General features: G+C 41.6%; 1 protein-coding gene across 5 annotated transcripts in view; it reads right to left on the bottom strand.

The window, feature by feature from the left end:
• The window catches only part of tmem69 (transmembrane protein 69), a 31522-nt gene extending 10164 nt beyond the window's left edge, over positions 1-21358 (bottom strand). Inside the window, exons 1-2 of one of the 5 annotated variants that reach the window (XM_072273697.1) lie at positions 21158-21358; positions 16811-17029 (exon numbers count right to left, since the gene is read on the bottom strand). Coding sequence is in view for 1 of the 5 variants with exons in the window: in XM_072273692.1 (XP_072129793.1) it covers positions 19264-19343 (80 nt within the window). In the remaining 4 variants the exon portion in view is untranslated. Of the gene's footprint in view, positions 1-16810; positions 17096-19263; positions 19631-20535; positions 20642-21157 lie in introns of those variants that run through there. The other 4 variants (XM_072273694.1, XM_072273695.1, XM_072273693.1 and 1 more) reach the window with 4 other exon arrangements.
• Positions 21359-21875: the final 517 nt, after the last annotated feature.

Raw genomic sequence — 21875 nt, 5'->3', positions numbered from 1 at the left:
GTCCTTCCTTTCTATTGCGTTAATCTCATCTTTAACCAGCAATGCCATCCCACCTCCTTTTCTTTCATGTCTATCCCTCCTGAATATTGAATATCCCTGAATGCTGAGCTCCCATCCTTGGTCACCCTGGTGCCATGTCTCTGTGATCCCAACTATATCATAATCATTAATAACAATCTGCACTTTCAATTCATCCACCTTGTTACGAATGCTCCTTGCATTGACACACAAAGCCTTCAGGCGCTCTTTTACAACTCCCTTAGCCCTTATACAATTATGTTGAAAAGTGGCCCTTTTTGATGCTTGCCCTGGATTTGTCCGCCTGCCATTTTACTTTTCTCCTTACTACTTTTTGCTTCTACCCTCACTTTACACCCCTCTGTCTCTCTGCACTGGTTCCCATCCTCCTGTTGTGAACTAACCTCCTCTCGCCTAGCCTCTTTAATTTGATTCCCACCCCCCAACCATTCTAGTTTAAAGTCACCTCAGTAGCCCTCGCTAGTCTCCCTGCCAGGATATTGGTTCCCCTAGGATTCAAGTGTAACCCGTCCTTTTTGTACAGGTCACGCCTGCGCCAAAAGAGGTCCCAATGATCCAAAAACTTGAATCCCTGCCTCCTGCTCCAATCCCTCAACCACGCATTTATCCTCCACCTCATCGCATTCCTACTCTCACTGTCGTGTGGCACAGGCAGTAATCCCGAGATTACTACCTTTGCAGTTCTTTTTCTCAACTCCCTTCCTAGCTCCCTATATTCTCCTTTCAGGACCTCTTCCCTTTTCCTACCTATGTCATTGGTACCTATATGTACCACGACTTCTGGCTCCTCACCCTCCCACTTCAGGATATCTTGAACACAATCAGAAATATCCCGGACCCTGGCACCAGGGAGGCAAACTACCATCCGGGTCTCTGGACTGCATCCACAGAATCGCCTATCTGACCCCCTTACTATCGAGTCACCTATCACAACTGCCCTCCTCTTCCTTCCCCTACCCTTCTGAGAAGCTGATATCACAACACCAAGCCCATCCACCTCATTGAAAGGTGAAAAAGCAATGAACTGGTGAATAGTTGGTCTAATAATGCACTCTCTAGCACTGATGATAAAAATTGTTTTACTGTAATTCAAGAAATAATTGTATTTGTAGCTTTAAACAGATTTGAATATTTTTTGCAAATGATTTGTCACTGCTTTAAATTTGCAATTCCTATTTTCTTTCACTGCGCATCGTAAATCAAAATTCTTTACAGTTTTTACGTAATGTCCGGAAAGGGAGGGGGCACTGGGGATGTGGTCTGGGAGTCAATAGGGTAACAATCCAAAGAGGTTTGGGAACCATTGTTAGAAACCTTTCCAATTCATGTGTTTGTCTAAATGCCTTTTAAACATTGTAACTGTACCCACCTTTACAGTATCCTATGGTAGCTTGTTTTACATATTCACTATGAAAAAGTTGCACCTCAGGTCTGTTCTGAATCTTTTCCCTCTCACCTTTCATCCCTGACCTCTAGTTTTAGACTCACCCACCCTGGGAAAGAGACTATGACCATTCACTTTATCTATCCCCCCTCATGATTGTATAAATAAAGTCACCCCTCACTTTCCTCCACTCTATTGATTTCACAGTTCTGAAACACAAAGCTGTTCCGAATAGCAGTGCGCTCCATGTTACAAATAACTACTAGCTTCCTACATGGCTATCATCCATATTGTAATTTTACACAGCAGCATGAAACCTATTATGGCACTTTGTACACATTTTCTACTCCCACTGCTAATCTCATTGGCCCACTTAAATAGCCTCTCTTGAACTATCATAGTCATAAGCAGGGCACAGAAACTGGCCCTTCAGCACAGCTGGTCCGTGCCGAAACCATTTAAACTGCCTCCTCCCAACGACCTGCACTGGGACCATAGCCCTTCATATCCCGACTATCCATGTACCTATCCAAACTTCTCTAAATGTTGAAATCCAGCTCGCATGGTCCACTTGTGCTGGCACCTCATTCCACATTCTTTCGACACTCTGAGTGAAGTTTCCCCTTAAACTGCTCATCTTTCACCCTTAACACATGACCCAACTTCAGTGGAAAAAGCCTGCTTGCATTTACCCTATCTATACCCCTCATAATATTGTAAACCTCCATCAACTATCCTCTCAATCTCCTACATACTGAAGAATACAGTCCTAACCTATTCAATCTTTCCTTATAACTCAGGTCCTCCAGACCTGGCAACATCCTTGTAAGTTTTCTCTGTACTCTTTAAACCTTGTTTACAGTTTTCCTGCAGGTTGGCAGCCAAAACTGCAAACACTACTCCAAATTAGGCCTCACCAACGACGTATACAACTTCAACATAACATCCCATCTCCTGTACTCAATACATTGATTTATGAAGGCCAATGTGCCAAACACTTTCTTTACAACCCTGTCTACCTGTGACACCGCTTTCAATGAATTACGAACTTGTATTCCTGGATCCCTTTGTTCTACCACATTCCTCAGTGACCTACTGTTCACTGTGTAGGACCTACCCTGCTTGGACCGACTGAAGTGCAAAACTTTGCACTTGTCTGCATTAAATTTCATCTGCCATTTTCAACCCATTTTTACAGCTGATACAGACCCTTCTGCAAGTCATGATTGCCTTCCTCACTGTCCACTACATACCAATCTAGGTTTCATCTGCAAATTTGCTGACCCAGTTCACCACAATATCATCCAGATCATTGATAAAGATGACAAACAACAAATGACCCAGCACTGATCCCTGCGGCACAGCACTGGTCACAGGCCTCCAGTCAGAGAGGCAACCATCTACTACCACTCTCTGGCTTCACAAAGCTAATGTCTCATCCAATTTACTACCTCATCCTGAGTGCCAAGCCACTGAACCTTCTTGACCAGCCTCCCACGTAGGATCTTGTCAAATGCCTTACTAAAGTCCATGGAGGCAACATCCACTGTCTTGCCTTCATCCACTTTCCTGGTAACCTCCTTGTAAAACCTTATAAGATTGGTTTGACATGATCGAATGCACACAGAGCTACGCTGACTATCCTTAATCAATCCATGTCTATTCAAATACTTGTATATCCAGTCCCTTAGAATACCTTCCAATAACTTTCCCACAACTGATGTCAGACTCACTGGCCTATAATATCCTGGTTTATGTTTAGAGTCTTTTTAAACATTGGTTATCCTCCATTCCTCTCTCCTGTCGCTAAGTATGTTTTAAATATTTCTGCTAGGACCCAGCAATTTCTGCACTTGCCTCCCGTAGGGTCCGTGGGAACACCTTGTCAGACCCTGGGGACTTATCCACTATGATTTGCCTCAAGGTAGCAAACACCTCCTCCTCTAATCTGTACAGGGTCCATGAAGTTGATTTCGCTTTGCCTCACTCTATAAACTCTGTGTCCTTCTCCAAAGTAAATACAGATGCAAAGAATTCATTTAAGATATTCCCAATCTATTTTGTCTCCACATGGCCACTCTGGTTTTCCAGAGAACCAATTTTGTCCCTTGCAATCCTTTTGCTCGTAACATATCTGTAGAATCCCTTAGGATTCTCCTTCATTTTGTCTGCTAGAGCAACTTCATACCTTCTTTTAGCCTTCCTGATTTCTTTCTTAAGTGTTCCTTATACTCGATAAGCACCTCATTTGTTCCTCCTTGCCTATACCTACTATGCAGCTCCTTTTTTCTCTTAAACAGGGCCTCAATATCTTTTGAAAACCAAGGTTTCCTCCACTTGTCATCTTTACCTTTTATTCTGCAGCACAGTCAAGCGTTGTACTCTCAAACTTTCATTTTTGAAGGCCTCCCACTTTCCAAGTGCAGTTTTGCCAGAAAACAGCCTGTCCCAATCCACACTTGCCAGATCATTTCTGATACCATTAAAATTGGCCTTTCTCCAAATTGAAATCTCAACTTGCAGACTAGACCTATCTTTTTTCATACTTACTTTGAAATTAATGGCATTGTAGTCACTAGATGCAAAATGTTTCCCCTACACAAACTTCTGTCACCTGCCCTGTCTCATTCCCTAATAGCAGGACCAGCATCGCACGCTCTCTCATTGGGACTTCTACGTATTGATGAAGGAAACTTTCCTGAACACATTTGACAAACTCTATCCCATCTAGTCCTTTTACATTAGGGGATTCCCAGTCAATATGTGGAAAGTTAAAATCGCCTTATGTTTCTTGCAACAGTTTGCGATCTCTTTACAAATTTGTTCCATTAAATCCCTTGGACTGTTGGGTGGTCTGTAATATAGCCCCATTAATGTGGTCATACCTTTCTTATTTCTCAGTTCTACCTATAACGCCTCATGTCGAGTTCTCCAGTGTCCTGACAAAGCACTGCTGTGACATTTTCCCTGGCTAGTAATGCCACCCCTCTTCCTTTAATCCCTGCCGCTCTGTAATGTCTAAAACAATTGAACCCCAGAATACTGAGCTGCCAGCCCTGCCCCTCTTGCAACCAAGTCTCACTAATAGCTACAACATCATAATTCCACGTGTTGATCCATGCCCTGAGCTCATCCACCTTTTCTGTGATACTTCTTGCACTGAAATATACGCAGCCCAGGATACTAGTTGCAGCATGATCAACCTTTTGATTCGTGACTTTGAGGTCTTACCAGCTTCTGCTTTCACAACCTCTCCATTAAATGTTCTAGCAATCTGGTTCCCATCCCCCTGCAACTCTAGTTTAAACCCCACCATGCAGCATTAACAAACCTTCCCGCTAGGATATTAGTCCCCCTCCCGTTCAGGTGCAAATCGTCTCTTCTCTTCAGGTCCCACTTTCCCTGGAAGAGAGCCCAATGATCCAAAAATTTTATGCCCTCCCTCCTACGCCAGCTCCTTGGCCACATATTAAAACTGTATCATCTTCCTAATTCTGGCCTCACTAGCACATGGTACGGGTAGCAATCTTTAGATCACAACCCAGCAGATCCTGCCCTTTAACTTGGCACCCAACTCCCTCTGGAGAACCTCATCACTTGTCCTACCCATGTCATTGGTACCTACATGGACCATGACCTCTGGCAGTTCAAGAATGCTGAGGAATTAATCCAAACGTCCCGGGCCCTTGCACCCGGGAGGCAACATAATATCCGGGAATCTTGTTCTCGCCCATAGAATCTCATGTCCATTTCCACAATTAGCCTAGAGCTTTTCTTTGATTTCTCTGACAGGAGTCTGTCTTTGCTGAACCCGCGAAGAGCTAAAGCCTCAAGATCACCACACTGAGTCTGTCCACTCAGATGACAGCTGCTGAGCTTGCCCCGGCCTTCCTTTAATTTGCTCTTGCTAATCAATCTCAAACATGATTAGTCGCAGTCAAAGCTCTATTATGCTGCTGCAACCCGCTGCTCCTTCGTTTCTACTCAGGCAATGAACTGAAGTGGAATCCCCTCCTCTGAATCTTCTGATGTCCGGATCGGACGCTGGTCAAAGCTCTATTACTGTCACTTCTACTTGGCTAACTGCTGCCACCAATATTTCTAGAAGAATCAAATACACTTAACCAAAACTGACACCTCAAAGGAGTCCCAAGAGAATTTTGTCTTTTGAATTAAATGTTGAATTTTGACCTTGTCTATATTGTTACATAGCAGATCATGTAACCATTCTCATATTAAAGCAATAAAGTTTATTTGGTATTGTGTTTAATATTTATGCTTCAAATATTGCTACAACCAATTATCCAATCATCTGAAACCTCTGTACCTCATCTAGTTGCCAAACAGAAGCCAGAGTCAGAATCCTTTAACAAGAGGACAACAGTGCCCCTCTTTCCCTTTCTCCCATGGTCCACTCTCTTATCAGATTCTTTCTTCTCCAAGTCCCTTACCTTTCCCATCCACCTGACTTCATCTACTACCTCCTAACTAGTCTTCCTTTCCCCTCCCCCCACCTTTTTATTTTGATGTTTTCTCCCTTTCTTTCCAGTCCCGAAGAAGGGTCTCGATCTGAAATATCGATTGTTTATTCTTTTCCATAGATGGCGCCTAAATTGCTCAGTTCCTCCAGCATTTTGTGTGTGTCGTTCTAAGTGTGTCAAATTTGGATCTGAGACATAGGAACAGAATTAGGCCATTTGGACCATTGATGCTGCTCCACCATTCCATCATTGCTGATCTGTTACCCCTCTCAAACCCATTCTCCTGCCTTCTCCCCATATAACCCTGGACCTCCTGACTAATCAAGAACCTATCAACCTTCACCTTAAATATACTTGATGCCTGGATCTCCACAGCTGCCTGTGGCAATGAATTCCACAGATTCACTGGTAAATGATCCACATCTCTGATCTAAATGGACGTCTCTTTAATCTGAGGCTATGCCCTCTGGTCCTCCTAGACTCACCCACTATATAAAACATCTATCCCACATTCATTCTAGCCAGACCTTTCAATATCCGATAGGTTAAAATAAGATTCCCCTCCCAATCTCCTAAACTCCAGTGAGTACAGGTCCAGAGTCATCAAATGCTCCTCATGTTAACACTTTCGTTCCCAGAATCATTCTCATGAATTTCCTCTCGACCCTCTCTCTCTCCAATGCCAGCACATCTTTTCTTAGATAAGGGGCCCCAAACTTTTCACAACACCCAGAGTATGGTCTGACCAATGCCTCATAAAACCTCAGCATTACACCCTTGCTCTTATACTCTAGTCTACCCAAAAAAGATGTTAACATTGCACTTGCCTTCCTACCACTGACCCAACCTGCAAGTTAACCTTTAGGGAATCCTGCACAGGGACTCTCAAGCCCTATGCACCCGATTTTTGAATTTTCTCCCTGCCTAAAAACTAGACTACTCCTTTATTTCATCTACCATTCACTTCCCAGCACTATACTCCATCTGCTACTTCTTTGCCCATTGTCCCAATCTGTCTCTCCTCTGCAGTCGCTGCTTCCTCAACACTACTCGCGTCTCCACCTATCTTTCCACAAAGTCATCAATTCCATCATCCAAATCATTGACATATAGCATGAAAAGAGTGCTCCCAATACCGACCCCTGCAGAACACCACAAGTCATCAGCAGCCAACAAGTTCCCCTTTATTCCCACTTTTTGCCTTTTGCCAGTCAGCCAATCTTCTATCCATCCTAGTACCTTTCCTGTAATATCATGGGCTCTTATCTTGTTAAGCACCCTCATGTATCATACATTGTCAAAGGCCTTCTGAAAATCAAAGTAAATAACGTCCACTAACTCTTCCTTTTCTAGCTTGTCTGTTATCTCCTCAAAGAATTACAACAGATTTATCAGGCAAAATTTCTCCTTAAGGAAACCATACTGATTTAGGACTATTTTATCATGTGCTTCCAAGTTTCTCGAAATCTCATCCTTAAAACTGCCCTCCAACATCTTCCCAACCACTGAAGTCAGGCTAACTGGCTTATAATTTCCGTTCTTCTGCCTCCTTCCCTTCTGAAAAAACAAAGTAACATTTACAATTTTCTAGTCCTCCGGAATCATTCTAGAATGTACTGATTATTGAAAATTATTACTACCTCTTTTAAAACCTGGGGTGTAGTCCATCTGGTCCAGGTGACTTATCTACCTTCAGACCTTTCAACTTCCCCAAAGACCTTCTCCTTATTAATAGCAATAACACTCACTTCTGCTCCAAGACACTCGGACCTCCGGCATACTGCTCGTGTCTTCCACAGTGAAGACTGACACAAAATACATATTAAGTTCTTCCACCATTTTTTGTCCCCCATTACTAATTCTCCAGAGTCATTTTCCAGCAGTCTGAAATCTATTTTCCCCTCCTTTTTATTCTTTATCTATTTGTAAAAATTTTTAGGTTTCTCTTCTATATTACTGTCTAGCTTACCTTCATATTTCATCATTTCTCTCCTTATGGGTTTTTTAAAATCTTCTGTTGGTTCATAAAAGCTTCCCAATCCTCTAACTTTTCACTAATTTTTGCACCATCACATGTCCCCTCTTTTGCTTTTATGCTGTCTTTGACTTCCCTGGACAGCCACAATTGCATCACCCTCCCTTCAGAACACTTCGTCATCTCTGGGATATATCTATCCTTTCTTTCTTTTTAAATCTTTTTATTGAATAAGTATACAAAAAGGTAAGTCATATAGGCACTAATACACTGCTAGAATATAATAAAATTACAGGAAATATTAATACAAAAAAATGATACAAACAATGTAATTTAAACATAACGTACCAAGGTAACATAATAGTATACTAATTTTTATATATATATATATCTCAATAGAGAAAAGGAAAAAAAAACCCAAAAAAAACCCACCGTGCAACTAAACTAAAAGCAAAGCAAAGCAATGGGCTAACTTGAAACTAAACAGAGTTAAAAAACTTAAAATCACGTCCTCAATCCCGACCTTCATTAAAAACAGTAAAAAAAAACAAGAAGGGTATATATTACATTAAATGAAAATATTGAATAAAAGATCTCCAGGTCTGTTCAAATTTAAATGAGGAATCATAAAGATTGCTTCTAATTTTCTCCAAATTCAAGCATAATATCATCTGAGAAAACCAAAAAAAGGTAGTTGGAGCATTAAGCTCTTTCCAATGTTGTAAGATACATCTTTTCGCCATTAAAGTAAGAAATGCAATCATTCTACAGGCTGAAGGAGAAAGATTACTGGAAATTTTAAGTAGTCCAAAGATAGCAGTAATAGGGTGAGGAGAGATATCTATATTCAATACCTTGGAGATAATATTAAAAATGTCTCTCCAAAAAGTTTCCAGAGTAGGACAAGACCAAAACATATGAGTTAAAGAGGCTATCTGCCCCAGACATCTATCACAAAAAGGATTCATATGAGAATAAAAGCGAGCTAATTTATCTTTGGACATATGTGCTCTATGAACAACTTTAAATTGAATTAGGGAATGTTTAGCACAGATAGAGGAAGTATTGACTAATTGTAAAATCTGCCCCCAGTCATCCACGGAAATAATAGATCCCAATTCTTGTTCCCAATCTGACCTAATCTTATCAAATGGAGCTTTCCTAAGTTTCATAATAATATTATAAATAATAGCCGATGCACCTTTCTGACATGGATTAAGGTTAATTATAGTATCTAAAATGTATGTAGGAGGAAGCATTGGAAAGGAAGAAAGTATAGTACTTAGGAAATTTCTAACTTGTAGATATCTAAAAAAATATATTCTTGATAAATTATATTTATTAGATAATTGTTCAAAAGACATAAGGCAACCATCTAAAAATAAATCCAAAAACCGTGAAATACCCTTAGTCTTCCAAATTTGAAAAGCACGATCCGTAAAAGAGGGAGGAAAAAATGTTACCTAAAATAGGAATCGCTAGCCCAAATTGGTTAAGATCAAAAAATTTTCTGAATTGAAACCAAATACGTAAGGTATATTTAACTATCGGGTTAGACACCTGTTTAAGGCGTTTCAAATCAAAAGGAAGAGAGGAACCTAAAATAGAGCCAAGTGTATAGCCCTGAACAGATTGTAATTCCAATGCTACCCATTTAGGAATGGATAGTATATCCTGGTCAAGTAACCAAAATTTCATATGTCGAATATTAATTGCCCAATAATAAAATCTAAAGTTAAGTAATGCTAAGCCTCCATCTCTTAGCTTTCTGTAAATGTATTTTACCCAGTCTCGGGTTTTTATTTTGCCAAATAAATGAAGAAATTTTGGAGTCAACTTTATCAAAAAAAGATTTTGGAACAAAAATTGGTAATGCCTGAAATATATATAAAAATTTTGGCAAAAAAACCATCTTAACTGCATTAATACGACCAATCAAAGTTAAATATAAAGGAAACCATTTAGATGAAAGTTGAATAATATGGTCAATTAAGGGTAAAAAGTTAATCTTAAATAAATCTTTGTATTTACAAGTCATTTTAATCCCAAGATAGGAAAAATAATTATTAATCAATTTAAATGGAAAGTTATGATATAAGGGAAGTTGTTTATTAATCGGGAAAAGTTCACTCTTACTAAGATTTAATTTATAACCTGAAAAAAGACCAAATTGTGCTAATAGCTCTAAAACAGCAGGGATGGATTTTTGGGGATTAGAAATATATAAAAGTAAGTCATCAGCATAGAGTGATATTTTATGGGACTTTAAGCCCCGAGTTATCCCAGTAATATTTGGAGATTCTCGAATGGCAATTGCAAGAGGTTCTAATGCAATATCAAATAATAAAGGACTAAGAGGACACCCTTGTCGAGTACCTCGAAAAAGAGGGAAAAAAGGTGAGCTTAGAGAGTTAGTACGGACCGAGGCCACAGGAGAATGATATAACAATTTATATCCTGGATTAAATTTCGAGCTAAAATTAAACATTTCAAGCACCTTAAATAAATAAGGCCATTCTACTCTATCAAAAGCTTTCTCAGCATCTAAAGAGATAACACACTCAGGAACATTTTGTGAGGGAGTATAAACAATATTTAACAGTGTGCAAATATTATAAAAAGAGTAACAACCTTTAATAAAACCCGTTTGGTCTTCTGAAATAATAAAAGGAAGTACTTTTTCTAATCTATTTGCTAATAACTTAGAAAAAACATTAGAATCAACATTTAATAAAGATATTGGTCTATAAGATGCACATTGAGCAGGATCTTTATCCTTCTTTAATATTAGAGAGATTGACGCTCTATTGAAAGATTCAGGAAGTTTACCAAGTTTTAATGAAGCCTCAAAAACCCTACAGAGCCAAGGGCTTAATGAAGGTGCAAAACATTTATAAAATTCTACGGTAAACCCATCAGGGCCTTTCCCCAAATTCATAGAGAAAATAACATTCTTAATCTCATCCGTGGTAATGGGAGTATCTAACATAGAAGACATATCCTGTGAAATCTCAGGGAAGTCTAGATTATCTAAAAAATCATTCATATATTTAGAATCTCGAGGAGACTCTGATTGATATAAGGAAGAATAAAAATCACAGAAAGTTTGATTAATCCCCACATGATCAAGTATCAGTCGGTCATTTTGGTTATAAATCTGATTAATTTGAGATTTAGCATAACTAGACTTCAGCTGATTAGCCAACAGTTTGCCAATTTTGTCACTGTGTACATAAAATTCACTTCTTGTTTTCTTTAATTGGTTTACAATCGAGGACAGGGATATATCTATCCTGCGCCTTCCAAATTACCACCAGAAATTTCTGCTGTTATCTCTGCTGTTGTCTCCTTCCAATCAACTTTGGCCTGCTCCTCTGTCATGCCTCTGTAATTCCCTTTACTTCAATGTAATACTGATAAATCGGACTTTATCTTCTCTCTCTCAAATTGCAGGGTGAGTACTATATTATGATCACTGCCTTCTAAGGGTTCCTTTAACTGAAGCTCCCTAATCAAATCTGTTTCACTACACAACACCCAACCCAGAATTGCCCTTCACCTACTGGGCTCAACCACAAGCTATTCTAGAAAGCCATCTTGTAAGTATTTTCCAAATTCCCTCTTTTGGGATCCATCACCAAACTGATTTTCGCAATCTCCCTGAATATTAAAATTCCCCCATGACTATTGTAACATTGCCCTCTTTACATTCTTTTTTTATCTCCCATGGTAATTTATATCCCACATCCTGGCTGCTATTCAGAGGCCTTTCTATAACTTCCATCAGGGTCTTCTTACCCTTGCAGTTTCTTAACTCTACCCACAAAGATTCTACATCGTCTGATCCTATGTCACCTCTTTCTAAGAATTTGATTTCATTTTTTACCAACAGAGCCATCTCACCCCCTTTGCCTTCCAGCCTGTCCTATAAATACAATGTGTATCCTTGGATGTTAAGCTCCCAACTATGATCTTCTTTCAGCCATTACTTAGCGATGCCTCAGCATCATACCTGCCAGACTGTAACTGCGCAACATCATCTACATTGTTCTGTACACTGCGTGAATTCAAAAAACACCTTCAGTCCTGCATTCATTACCCTCTTCAATTTTGCTCCCGAGTTACACTTCAACTCATCCCACTTGACTGCAATTTTGCTCTCTCATCTGCCTATCCTTCCTCACAGTCTCACTATACACTGCATCTAATTGTATAGCAATGGCCTCATCCTCAGCCCTATCATTCTGGTTCCCATCTCCCTGCCAAAATAGTTTAAATCTCCCCAAAAGCTCTAGAAAACCTGCCTGCAAGGATATTGGTTTCCTTTTGGTTCAGGTGTAACCTGTCCTGTTTGTACAGGTCATACCCTCCCGAGAAGAAATTCTAATAATCCAGAACTCTGTAACCCTGCTCCCTTCACCAATTCCTCAGCCATGCATTCATCTGCCAAATCATACCATTCTTACCCCCTCTGCATGTGAGATTCAAATTACTACCCCGGAGGTCCTGTCTTTCAGCTTTCTACACAACTCCCTATATTCTCTCTTCAGGATCTCCTCCCATTCCCTATCTATATCATTGTTACCAATATGTACCACCTCCTCTGGCTTCTCACCCTCTCATTTTAAAATGCTGTGGACCCAGTCCGAGACATCCTTGACCCTGGCATTGGAAGGCAAAATACCATCCAGGTTTCCTTTCCACATCTACAGAATCTCGTGTCTACTCCTTTAACTATGGAATTCCCTATCACTACTACAGTGATCTCTCCCTTCTTCCCATCTGAGCCACAGAGCCAGACTCAGTGCCACAGACCTGCTTGCTGCAGCTTCTCTCTGGTAACTGTATCCTAAGCAGTATAATTATTGAGGGGAACAGCCACAGAGGTAATCTGCACTGGCTGTCTATTGCCTTTCCCTCTCCTGACAGTCACCCGGGTACCTGCTTCCTGCATCTTAGGGGTGACTACCTCCCTGTAGCTGTAATCTATTACATTCTCATTCTCCTGTATGGCGCCAAAGGTCATCAAGCTGCAGCTCCAGTTCCTTAACATGGTCTATAAGAGTCTGCAGCTCGATGAACTGCGTATAAATGTGGTTATCAGGGAAATTGGAGGTCTCCCAGAGTTCCCACATCTCACACAAAGAACATACCACAAACTCAGGATCAACACTCAGTGCACAGCTATGTACGAACAGAGAAAGCAAGCAAAAAAAAAACCCCATAAATTTACTTAGAACCTCTTCCTGTCTTTGCCTGTTGATCCAAAGCCAGACCATTCTAATACTGCCCCACTCCAATAATGACCAACAATTTAACAATACCATGAAAGTTGGCCTCTACTGTGTGAAGAAAAGATTTAGCTTCCACAGTGACTATACAACGGTCACTCCCTCAGTTCCGAAAAGGGTCACTGGCATAAAACATTGACTTTGTTTCTCTTCCTGCTGTAGACTGACCTGCTGAGTATCCCCAGCATTGTAGACTTACAGTATTCGCAGTTCATTTGATTTTTCACAAAACTGAAAAATAAACAGAATGACTTGGCACATGCATTGAGATAGACAAACAATAATAGCATGAAGCAAAAGAGGCAGGACAAGTGGAATTATAGTCATACATTATTAGAGAGTGTGTAAATGAGTCATTAGAATCAAAGTTCTTTAAAAACTCTGTATGAAGGCTCTGTTTGCCAGTGGATGAAAAGAGCACATGCGATGAGTTTTATAATGAGATGACTCAACCTAAACACCAACCTATATTTATTAATGTGTGGTCAGATACATCACTTTTCATGATTTCAGTCAGTTGAATAAATATTTCCAAACACAGCAGATTATGGACTTGACAACACTGGTAATAAGTGAGGATGACAATGATTTCAGACAGGAAAAGTTCTCAGGGAAACAGCTACCTACGACCAACACATTAATATCCAAAACCTGTGACTGGCTGCATAGAGAACTGCATTGCGGATGTCACTGTTATTAAACACATCTATATTCAGGAAAATCAGAAGCTATGGCTAACAGCAGAGGTTCGGGCATGGCTGAGAGATTGGGAATCTGACTTTAGATTAGGGGATAAGGCAATTCTCAGGTCAGCAAGAACTGTGCAGCATCAGGAAGGCAAAACCAGATTATTCACAGAGAACATACAGCCATTTCTGTGAGATGAGGCGCATTTGGTGGGGTATTCAGACCATAACAGACTACAAGTCCACTTTGCACGTCAACTTCAGTGATGCTTCTCTTCCTGATAGGCTGAATGCCTTTTATGCTTCATTTGATGCACAGTATAATGTGCCGGCGAGGAAGATCCCCCTCCTCTGGAGGAGCAGGCACTCTGTCTGGCCGCAGCTGATGCTCTGCTCAAAGACTCTTGCTCTGGTCAGCCCGCATTGAGCTGCGGAGCCTGATAAAGTACCTGGTCGGGTGCTAAGCCCAGTTAACGAGGTTGTAACAGACATCTTCACATTGCTCTGGCACAGTCCACTGTCCCCTCAAGGGCTTCAAAGCACCCAGTGTCCAAGAGGCTGACAGTAACCTGTCTCAACAACTACTGTCGAGTGGCACTGACCTCAATAATAACTACCTTCTTCTGCTACATTGGACCCCTTCCAATTTGCTTATTGCTCAGGTCAGTCCACTTGATAATGCTATTGCCTCTGCACTCCATTCCACCCTGTCCCGCCTGGAAAATGGTGCCTTATATGCCAGGATGCTGTCTCTCGACTTCAGCTTCGCATTTAGTATCATCATCCCTCAGAAGCTGGTGGACAAACTGTCCTCAGATTCCAACACCTCTCTCTGCCACTGGATCCTGGACTTCTTGACAGAAAGGCTACATCCCGTCTGCTCCAGCACACAGCACCAGCACTCCCCAGGGCTGCACGCTTAGCCCACTGCTGTTCAAGCTGCAGACACATAACTGCATCTCTAGATCTAGTTCAAACCAAATCAAGTTCACTGATGACACAACAGTGGTTGGCCTCATTAACGATGACATTGAGACAGAAAGAAGGTAAGGTTCAAAGTAAATTTTCTATAAAAGTACCTATACATCACTTTTTCAACCCTGAGATACATTTTCTTACGGGCATACTCATTAAATGCAGTAACTATTATAGAATCAATGAAAGACCCCACCAACTGGGCATACAACCAGTGTGCAAAAGACAACAAACTATGCAAATATGAAAAGGAAATAATAATATTAATAATAAACAAACAATAAATATCCAGAACATGAGATGAATACAGTCCTTGAAAGTAAGTCCATAGATTGAGTCTTGAGGCTACTGTACCTTCTTCCAGATAGCAGCAGCAAGAAGAGAGCACAACGTGGGTGGTGGGGGGTCCCTGATGATGGATGCTGCTTTGGCTGGTGGAATGGTGTGAACACCACTTGTTTCAGTGTGGACAAGACCAAAGAGATGATTGTGGACTTCAGGAAGGTGCAGGCTGGCCACTCCTCACTGCACATACATGGCTCTTCCGTGGAGAGTTAGGAACACCAAGTTTCTGGGAGTGCACATATCAAACTATCTCACCTGGTCTCTCAACATCTCCTCTTTAGCCAAGAAGGCACACCAGTGTCTCCACTTCCTGAGGAGATTGTGGTGAGCGAGGCTCCTACCCCTCCATTTTAACTAATGTTTCCAGGAGCACAATCGAGTGTCCTGATCAGCTGCCTCATCGACAGGTATATGATCTCCATTCCCTTCAGAGGATTGTGAGGACAGCTGAGAGGATCATTGGAGCCTTTCTTCCACCCATCAGAGATATTTATCAGTAGTGCTACATACACAAGGCCCTTAACATTGTCAATGATCTTTCCCAACCACCCAACAATCTGATTGACCCACTACCATCAGGCAGACAGTACAATAGCACGAGCACAAGAACCAGGATGGAAAATAGCTTCTTCTGCAAGAACAGAGAGAAAGACAAAACAAGTTAGCTTAAAGTTACAGAGTGGGTGAGGAGGGACAATGGTGCAAAGGAAACATCCTGGAGGTATGTTATCTGCTGAAGGCTAGATCTGTGGCATTCAAGTCTGGCAACCCAGGCCTGTACCAGAAGACCAGGTATGATTTGCAGAGGACTATTTCAAGGGTGAAGAGACAATTTTGAATGAAGTTGGAGGTGACATCAGATGTATGACAACTCTGGCAGGGTTTGCAAGACATTACTTCCTACAAAGCAAAACCCAATAGCATGAATGGCAGCGATGCTTCACTACCAGATGAACTCAACAACTTCTATGCCGCTTTGAAAGGGAGAACACAACTACAGCTGTGAAGATCCCTGCTGCACCCGATGACCCTGTGATCTCTGTCTCAGAGGCCAATGTTAGGCTGTCTTTAAAGAGAGTGAACCCTCTCAAGGCAGAAGGTCCCGATGGAGTGTCTGGTAAGGCTCTGAAAACCTGTGCCAACCAACTAGCGGCAGTATTCAAGGACATTTTCAACCACTCACCGCTACGGGTGGAAGTTCCCATTTGCTTCAAAAAGACAATTATACCAGTGCCTAAGAAGAATAATGACATAGATATACTTTATTGATCCCAAGGGAAATTGAGTTTCATTACAGCTGCACCAACCAAGAATAGAGCATAAACATAAAAATACAAAAACCACAAACAATCAAACAACAATATGCAAACTATGCCAGATGGAAATAAGTCCAGGACCAGCCTATTGGCTCAGGGTGTCTGACCCTCCATGGGAGGAGCTGCAAAGTTCGATGGCCACAGGCAGGAATAACCTCCCATGATGCCCAGTGTTGTATCTCAGTGGAATATGGCCAGAGTCCAACAGCAAAAAGTTCAATATCCGGGCTACAAACACGTTCCTCGATCGTAATATGACCAGGATTGCACCATCCATTGTTAACCAGAACAGCAAGCCCCCAACTCCTTTACGCTTACCGCTCTCAGTGCAATTCCGGTCAGCCCGAACGGTCTGGAAGCCCTCCATGGAAAAGTTTTGGTCAGGTATGTCCTCGTGCAGTCCAAGTGGAGAACTCCTCTTCTCCATGAGTCTCTGTTGTCTCGACCCGGTCCTCTTTCCTCACCTTTTCGATCCCCCTCTGCATCCTCTGTGTGTTTTCCTCCAGATTTCAGCAGGGGTGTCCGCCGCTCTGTTCGCTAAACCGGCCGGCATAAGCGCAATCAGCTGGTCCCTGGAATAAACAATGCGACCATACTGCTGCCCTGCTAATGAGACATGTCCAGATGTAACTACTTCCAGCGCTAAAAACCCAAATAAAACTCTCTCCACCAGCATGTTAGAAAGGGTGCAGCTTCAACATGTTACCGTGAAAAAAAAACAAGCTGAGCTGCCTTAATGACTATCGCCCAGTAGCACTCACATGTACAGTGATGAAATGCTTTGCAAGGTTGGTCATGACTAGACTGAACTCCTGCCTCAGCAAGGACCTGGACCCATTGCAATTTGCCTATCGCCACAACAGATTAACGGCAGACGCAATCTCAGTGGCTCTCCACACAGCTTTAGACCACCTGGACAACACAACCACCTATGTCAGTATGCTGTTCATCGACTATAACTCAGCATTTAATACTGTCATTCCCACAATTCGGATTGAGAAGTTGCAGAACCTGGGCCTCTGTATCTCCCTCTGCAACTGGATCCTCGACCTCCCAACCAGAAGACCACAATCTGTGAGGATTGGTGATAAAATATCCTCCTTGCTGACAATCAACACTGGTGCACCTCAGGGTGTGCTTAGCCCACTGCTGTACTCTCTATATACACATGACTGTGTGGCTATGCATAGCTCAAATACCATCTATAAATTTACTGAGGATACATCCATTGTAGGTGGTGATGAGAAAGCGTGCAGGAGTGAGATATGCCAACTAGCAGAGTGGTGCTGCAGCAACAACGTGGCACTCAACATCAGTAAGATGAAAGAGCTGATTGTGAACTTCAGGAAGGGTAAGACAAAGGATCATACCAATCCTCATAGAGGGATCAGAAGTGGAGAGAGTGAGCGGTTTCCTGGGTGAATTTGAAGAGATTTGGCATGTCAACAAATACACTCAAAAACTTCAAAAGATGTATGGTGGAGAGCATTCTGACAGGCTGTCTAGTATGGGGGGGGGGGGGGGGGGGCTACTGCACAGGACCGAAAGAAGCTGCAAAGGGTTGTAAATCTAGTTAGCTCCATCTTGGGTACTAGCCTACAAGGTACCCAGGACATCTTCAGGGAGCTGTGTCTCAGAAAGGCAGCATCCATTATTAAGGATCTTCAGCACCCAGGACATACCCTTTTCTCACTGTTACCATCAGGTAGGAGGTACAGAAGCCTGAAGGCACACACTCAGCGATTCAGGAACAGCTTCTTCCCCTCTGCCATCTGATCCCTAAATGGACATTCAACCCTTGGACACTACCTCCCTTTTTTTAATATACAGTAGTTCTGGTTTTTGCACTTTTTTAATCTATTCAAGATATGTATGCTGTAATTGAGCTACTTATTATTTTTTTTCTCTTCTATATTATGTATTGCATTGAACTGCTGCTGCTAAGTTAATAAATTTCACGTCAAATGCCGGTGATAATAAACCTGATTCTGATATGGCCAGGTGATAACTGTGTGACGTTTAGTCACTGTGGAAGCCACGTGATGGCTAATGGGGCGTTCAATGAGGGAAGTTAGAAGAGTGAAAGCAAACCTAGCAATATGCAGAAGCCGTGAAATGCAGGTTAGAGTTGTAGGAAATATCCAGCAAATCAGGCAGTACAAGTGATGAGAAAATATTGTAATAAACTTCAGAAGGATAACCTACAGCAGAACTTGATTCTTTATCACAATGACAATCCTGGGGTTTTCTCACCATAGTACCCCACCAGGCTGCATCTACAACCCTCTACTCTACTCCATCAACAAACATGACTGTGTGGCCAGATTCTGCTTTAACTCCATCTACAAATTTGCAGTTGACACCAGCACATTGGGTCGAATCTTAAATAACAAGTCAGAATACAGGAAAGAGGTGGAGAGTCAAGTGAGATGATGTCACGACAACTACCTTTCCTTCAATATCAACAACAAAACAACAGAGCTGGCCACTGAGTCAAGAAGGCGGGCAGTGTTCACGCTCCTTTTTACATCAACAGTGCTGAGGTCAAGAGGGTTGAAAGTTTCAAATTCCTAGGAATGAACATTACCGACAGCTAGACTTGATCCAACCAAGTGAACACCATGGCCAAGAAAGCACATCAGCACCTCTACTTTCTTAGAAAGCATCCTACCCCAGTGCACCACAGATTGGTACGGAAACTGCTCTGCCTGAAGCTGCAAAAAAAAAAATGCAGAGTTGTGAACATAGCTCAGGGCATCATGAAAACCAACCTTCTAGTCCATGAACTCTGTCCACACTTCTCGTTGCCTTGGACAAACAGCCAGCCTGGACATTCTCCCTTCTCCACCATTCCATTTGATCAAAAGACAGAAAGGCCTAAAACCATGTATCACCAGACATCATAAGACTATTGAACAATAAGTCTTGACCTCATAACCTAACTTGTTATGGATTTACACATTATTATCTGCCTGCACTGCATTTATGCTACATCCTGTTATTGCTTTTTTCCTTGAAGTGTGAAAAATAACCTGTATGGATAACATGCAAAACATACTGTTTCACTGTACCTTGGAACATGCAACAATAATAAGCAATTTACCAGTTTTATTTCCAACAGATGTTCACTTTGTCCTGCCACCACTTTTTCTCATCTTCTCATGCAACCCAAGTCTAGTTTGTTTTCTCTTAACAGTTCTATGTTAACCGTATTTCACCAGTGTGCCTTCCAGATACTTGCAGACTATTCTTCAAAGAGTTGATATGGCTGATTCAGCCCAAAAGGCCAAACTGCCTACTGCTGTTTCTAAATCTAGCAAATTGCCACCTATGTATAGTGGACAGCACACTGACAGGTCACATCATGGCCTGATACAGAGGCTCCAATGTGCAGGATCAAAAGTGACTGCAGAGGCTTATTGACTCCCTCACGGACAAAACTCTCCCCTACAAGGGCATTCTTCAAGAGAGGGCTCCTCAAGAAGGTGGCATCCATCATTAAGGACCCTCACAATCTGGGACATACTCTCTCCTCAATACTACCACTGGGGAGGAGTTCGAGGAACCTGAAGACCCACTTTCAACATTTTAGGATCAGCTTCAACCCCTCTGCCATTTCTGAATGAAATACCTTGCTATTTCTCTTTTGCAATATCCTTTTATTGTAACTTAGTGATTTTTATGTCTTGCACTGTACTACTGCCACAAAACCACAGATTTCACAATACGTCACGGAAAATGAACCTGATTCTGATTCTTTCCCTAACCATATATATTGCATTCTCTGGTACTCAACCAGTCGACGAGACGTAATTCTTCCAAGCCAAGGTCTCCTTTCTTTCACCCAGCAAGTCACTCTCTGGCCGTTACTGTGCTCACCTAGTGAACATAACTGATACGTCCTGGGTCACCCAATTGCTTGTGTTAATTCCCTCCCTGGTCATGGAAGGTGAGCATTACTGATCCCTTATTGGCCATGAACAGCGCTCTCCCGATGGGTGTCTTGGTCGGGATCGAGATTTTAGTAAAACGCACATCCTTACCTCCGCCGACAAAGAGACACGATCAATTATCCAAAGCACAGAATTAAATAATATGCAAAATGAAAACACCAATCCGACCCACGCGAAAACCAGAGCAAGCTATGAGTTCCCGTCCACATCAAGTGACCGGCCAACGGCAGCAGCATTAGTGTTCCGTTCCGGGCGTGCGGGAATCGGCAGTGAACTGTTTGAATCTGATAAAGAAGTGTTCATAAATTGAATGACAGGGAATTTCAATACTTCTTCGTGGATGGGAAAAGTACTTTAAAAGTGCCGGTGGTTTCATCTTTGCGTTGAAATATAATAAAATAAAAACAGTAACACAAACGCATGTCTTTCAGTTCAATATTCTCCGGTTAATATTTATTCTGCTGATTCCTGTCACAAAATTCATGACTACTGGAAAATTGTAACCCATGTCCTTTGTACCCCTTTTTAGACAGGCACGACAGACAGTGAATATTTCTAAGGTACCGCCAACAGTTTCTTGACAAAAAACACCGAATCCTCTGGAAGCACACATGAATAAACAACTGTGTCTCATTCTGGACCACACCGTCAGCAACGAGGCCTAAATTACACTTAGTCATTTCTCATGAGCATGCAACATTGTTCATCTTACCATAACCAACATTCTGAAATTGATAGCTCCAACCTGACAGGAAATTAACAGGGTTTCAAGGGTGATCTGGGAACTTCATTTAATTACTTTCTTTGTCCACCTGATAATCTCATGGGTTCAAGATGACTTTGTTTTCACTGCAGTTCTGTATATGCTGAGAAATCTGACGAGGCAAATGTGGAATCCACTGACTTCTTTTAACCCCTGGGCTGTAAACAGGAGAAGCTTCACGGGATAGCTGGGTGGGTCACTTGGGAGGTGGCTGACTCCTGCCAATTACTTTGGTTTTAAATAGGGTTGAGGTTCTCGAGTGTGAATGTTCCTTCTTTGAGCTGTCTATCAAGCCATCATTGATCACATGTGATTGGCTAAGAAAAAGAATACTCTGTTGGACATTGCTGCAATATTTCTTCAGTTTTCATTTTGTTAAGTCCAGTTTCAGATTGTCTGTGGGGCATGTACTTAAGTAATAGGTTACCAAGAACAAGCCCCACAGCAAATCAATTTTAACTGTTGATGCCTACATGGATCTGTATGTAAAGTACACAATTAGGACCGAAGTTTCTTTACACTTCTGAAGGTAGCAGCACAAAAAGATCTCAGAACAAAAGAAAACATGCTACCTTGCATGTCAATCTGTTTCAATTCTGTTTTTAAATGAGGAAAAGTTTTGGTTTATATAATTCACTTTACTTTTGAAAAATATGAATGTGCAATT

This window comes from Mobula birostris, chromosome 12, assembly GCF_030028105.1.
Source record: "Mobula birostris isolate sMobBir1 chromosome 12, sMobBir1.hap1, whole genome shotgun sequence".
In the NCBI taxonomy this organism is placed as follows: Eukaryota; Metazoa; Chordata; class Chondrichthyes; order Myliobatiformes; family Myliobatidae; genus Mobula; species Mobula birostris.
Note: the sequence above shows the minus strand (reverse complement) of the source record. Positions and strands in the feature narration are given on the sequence as shown.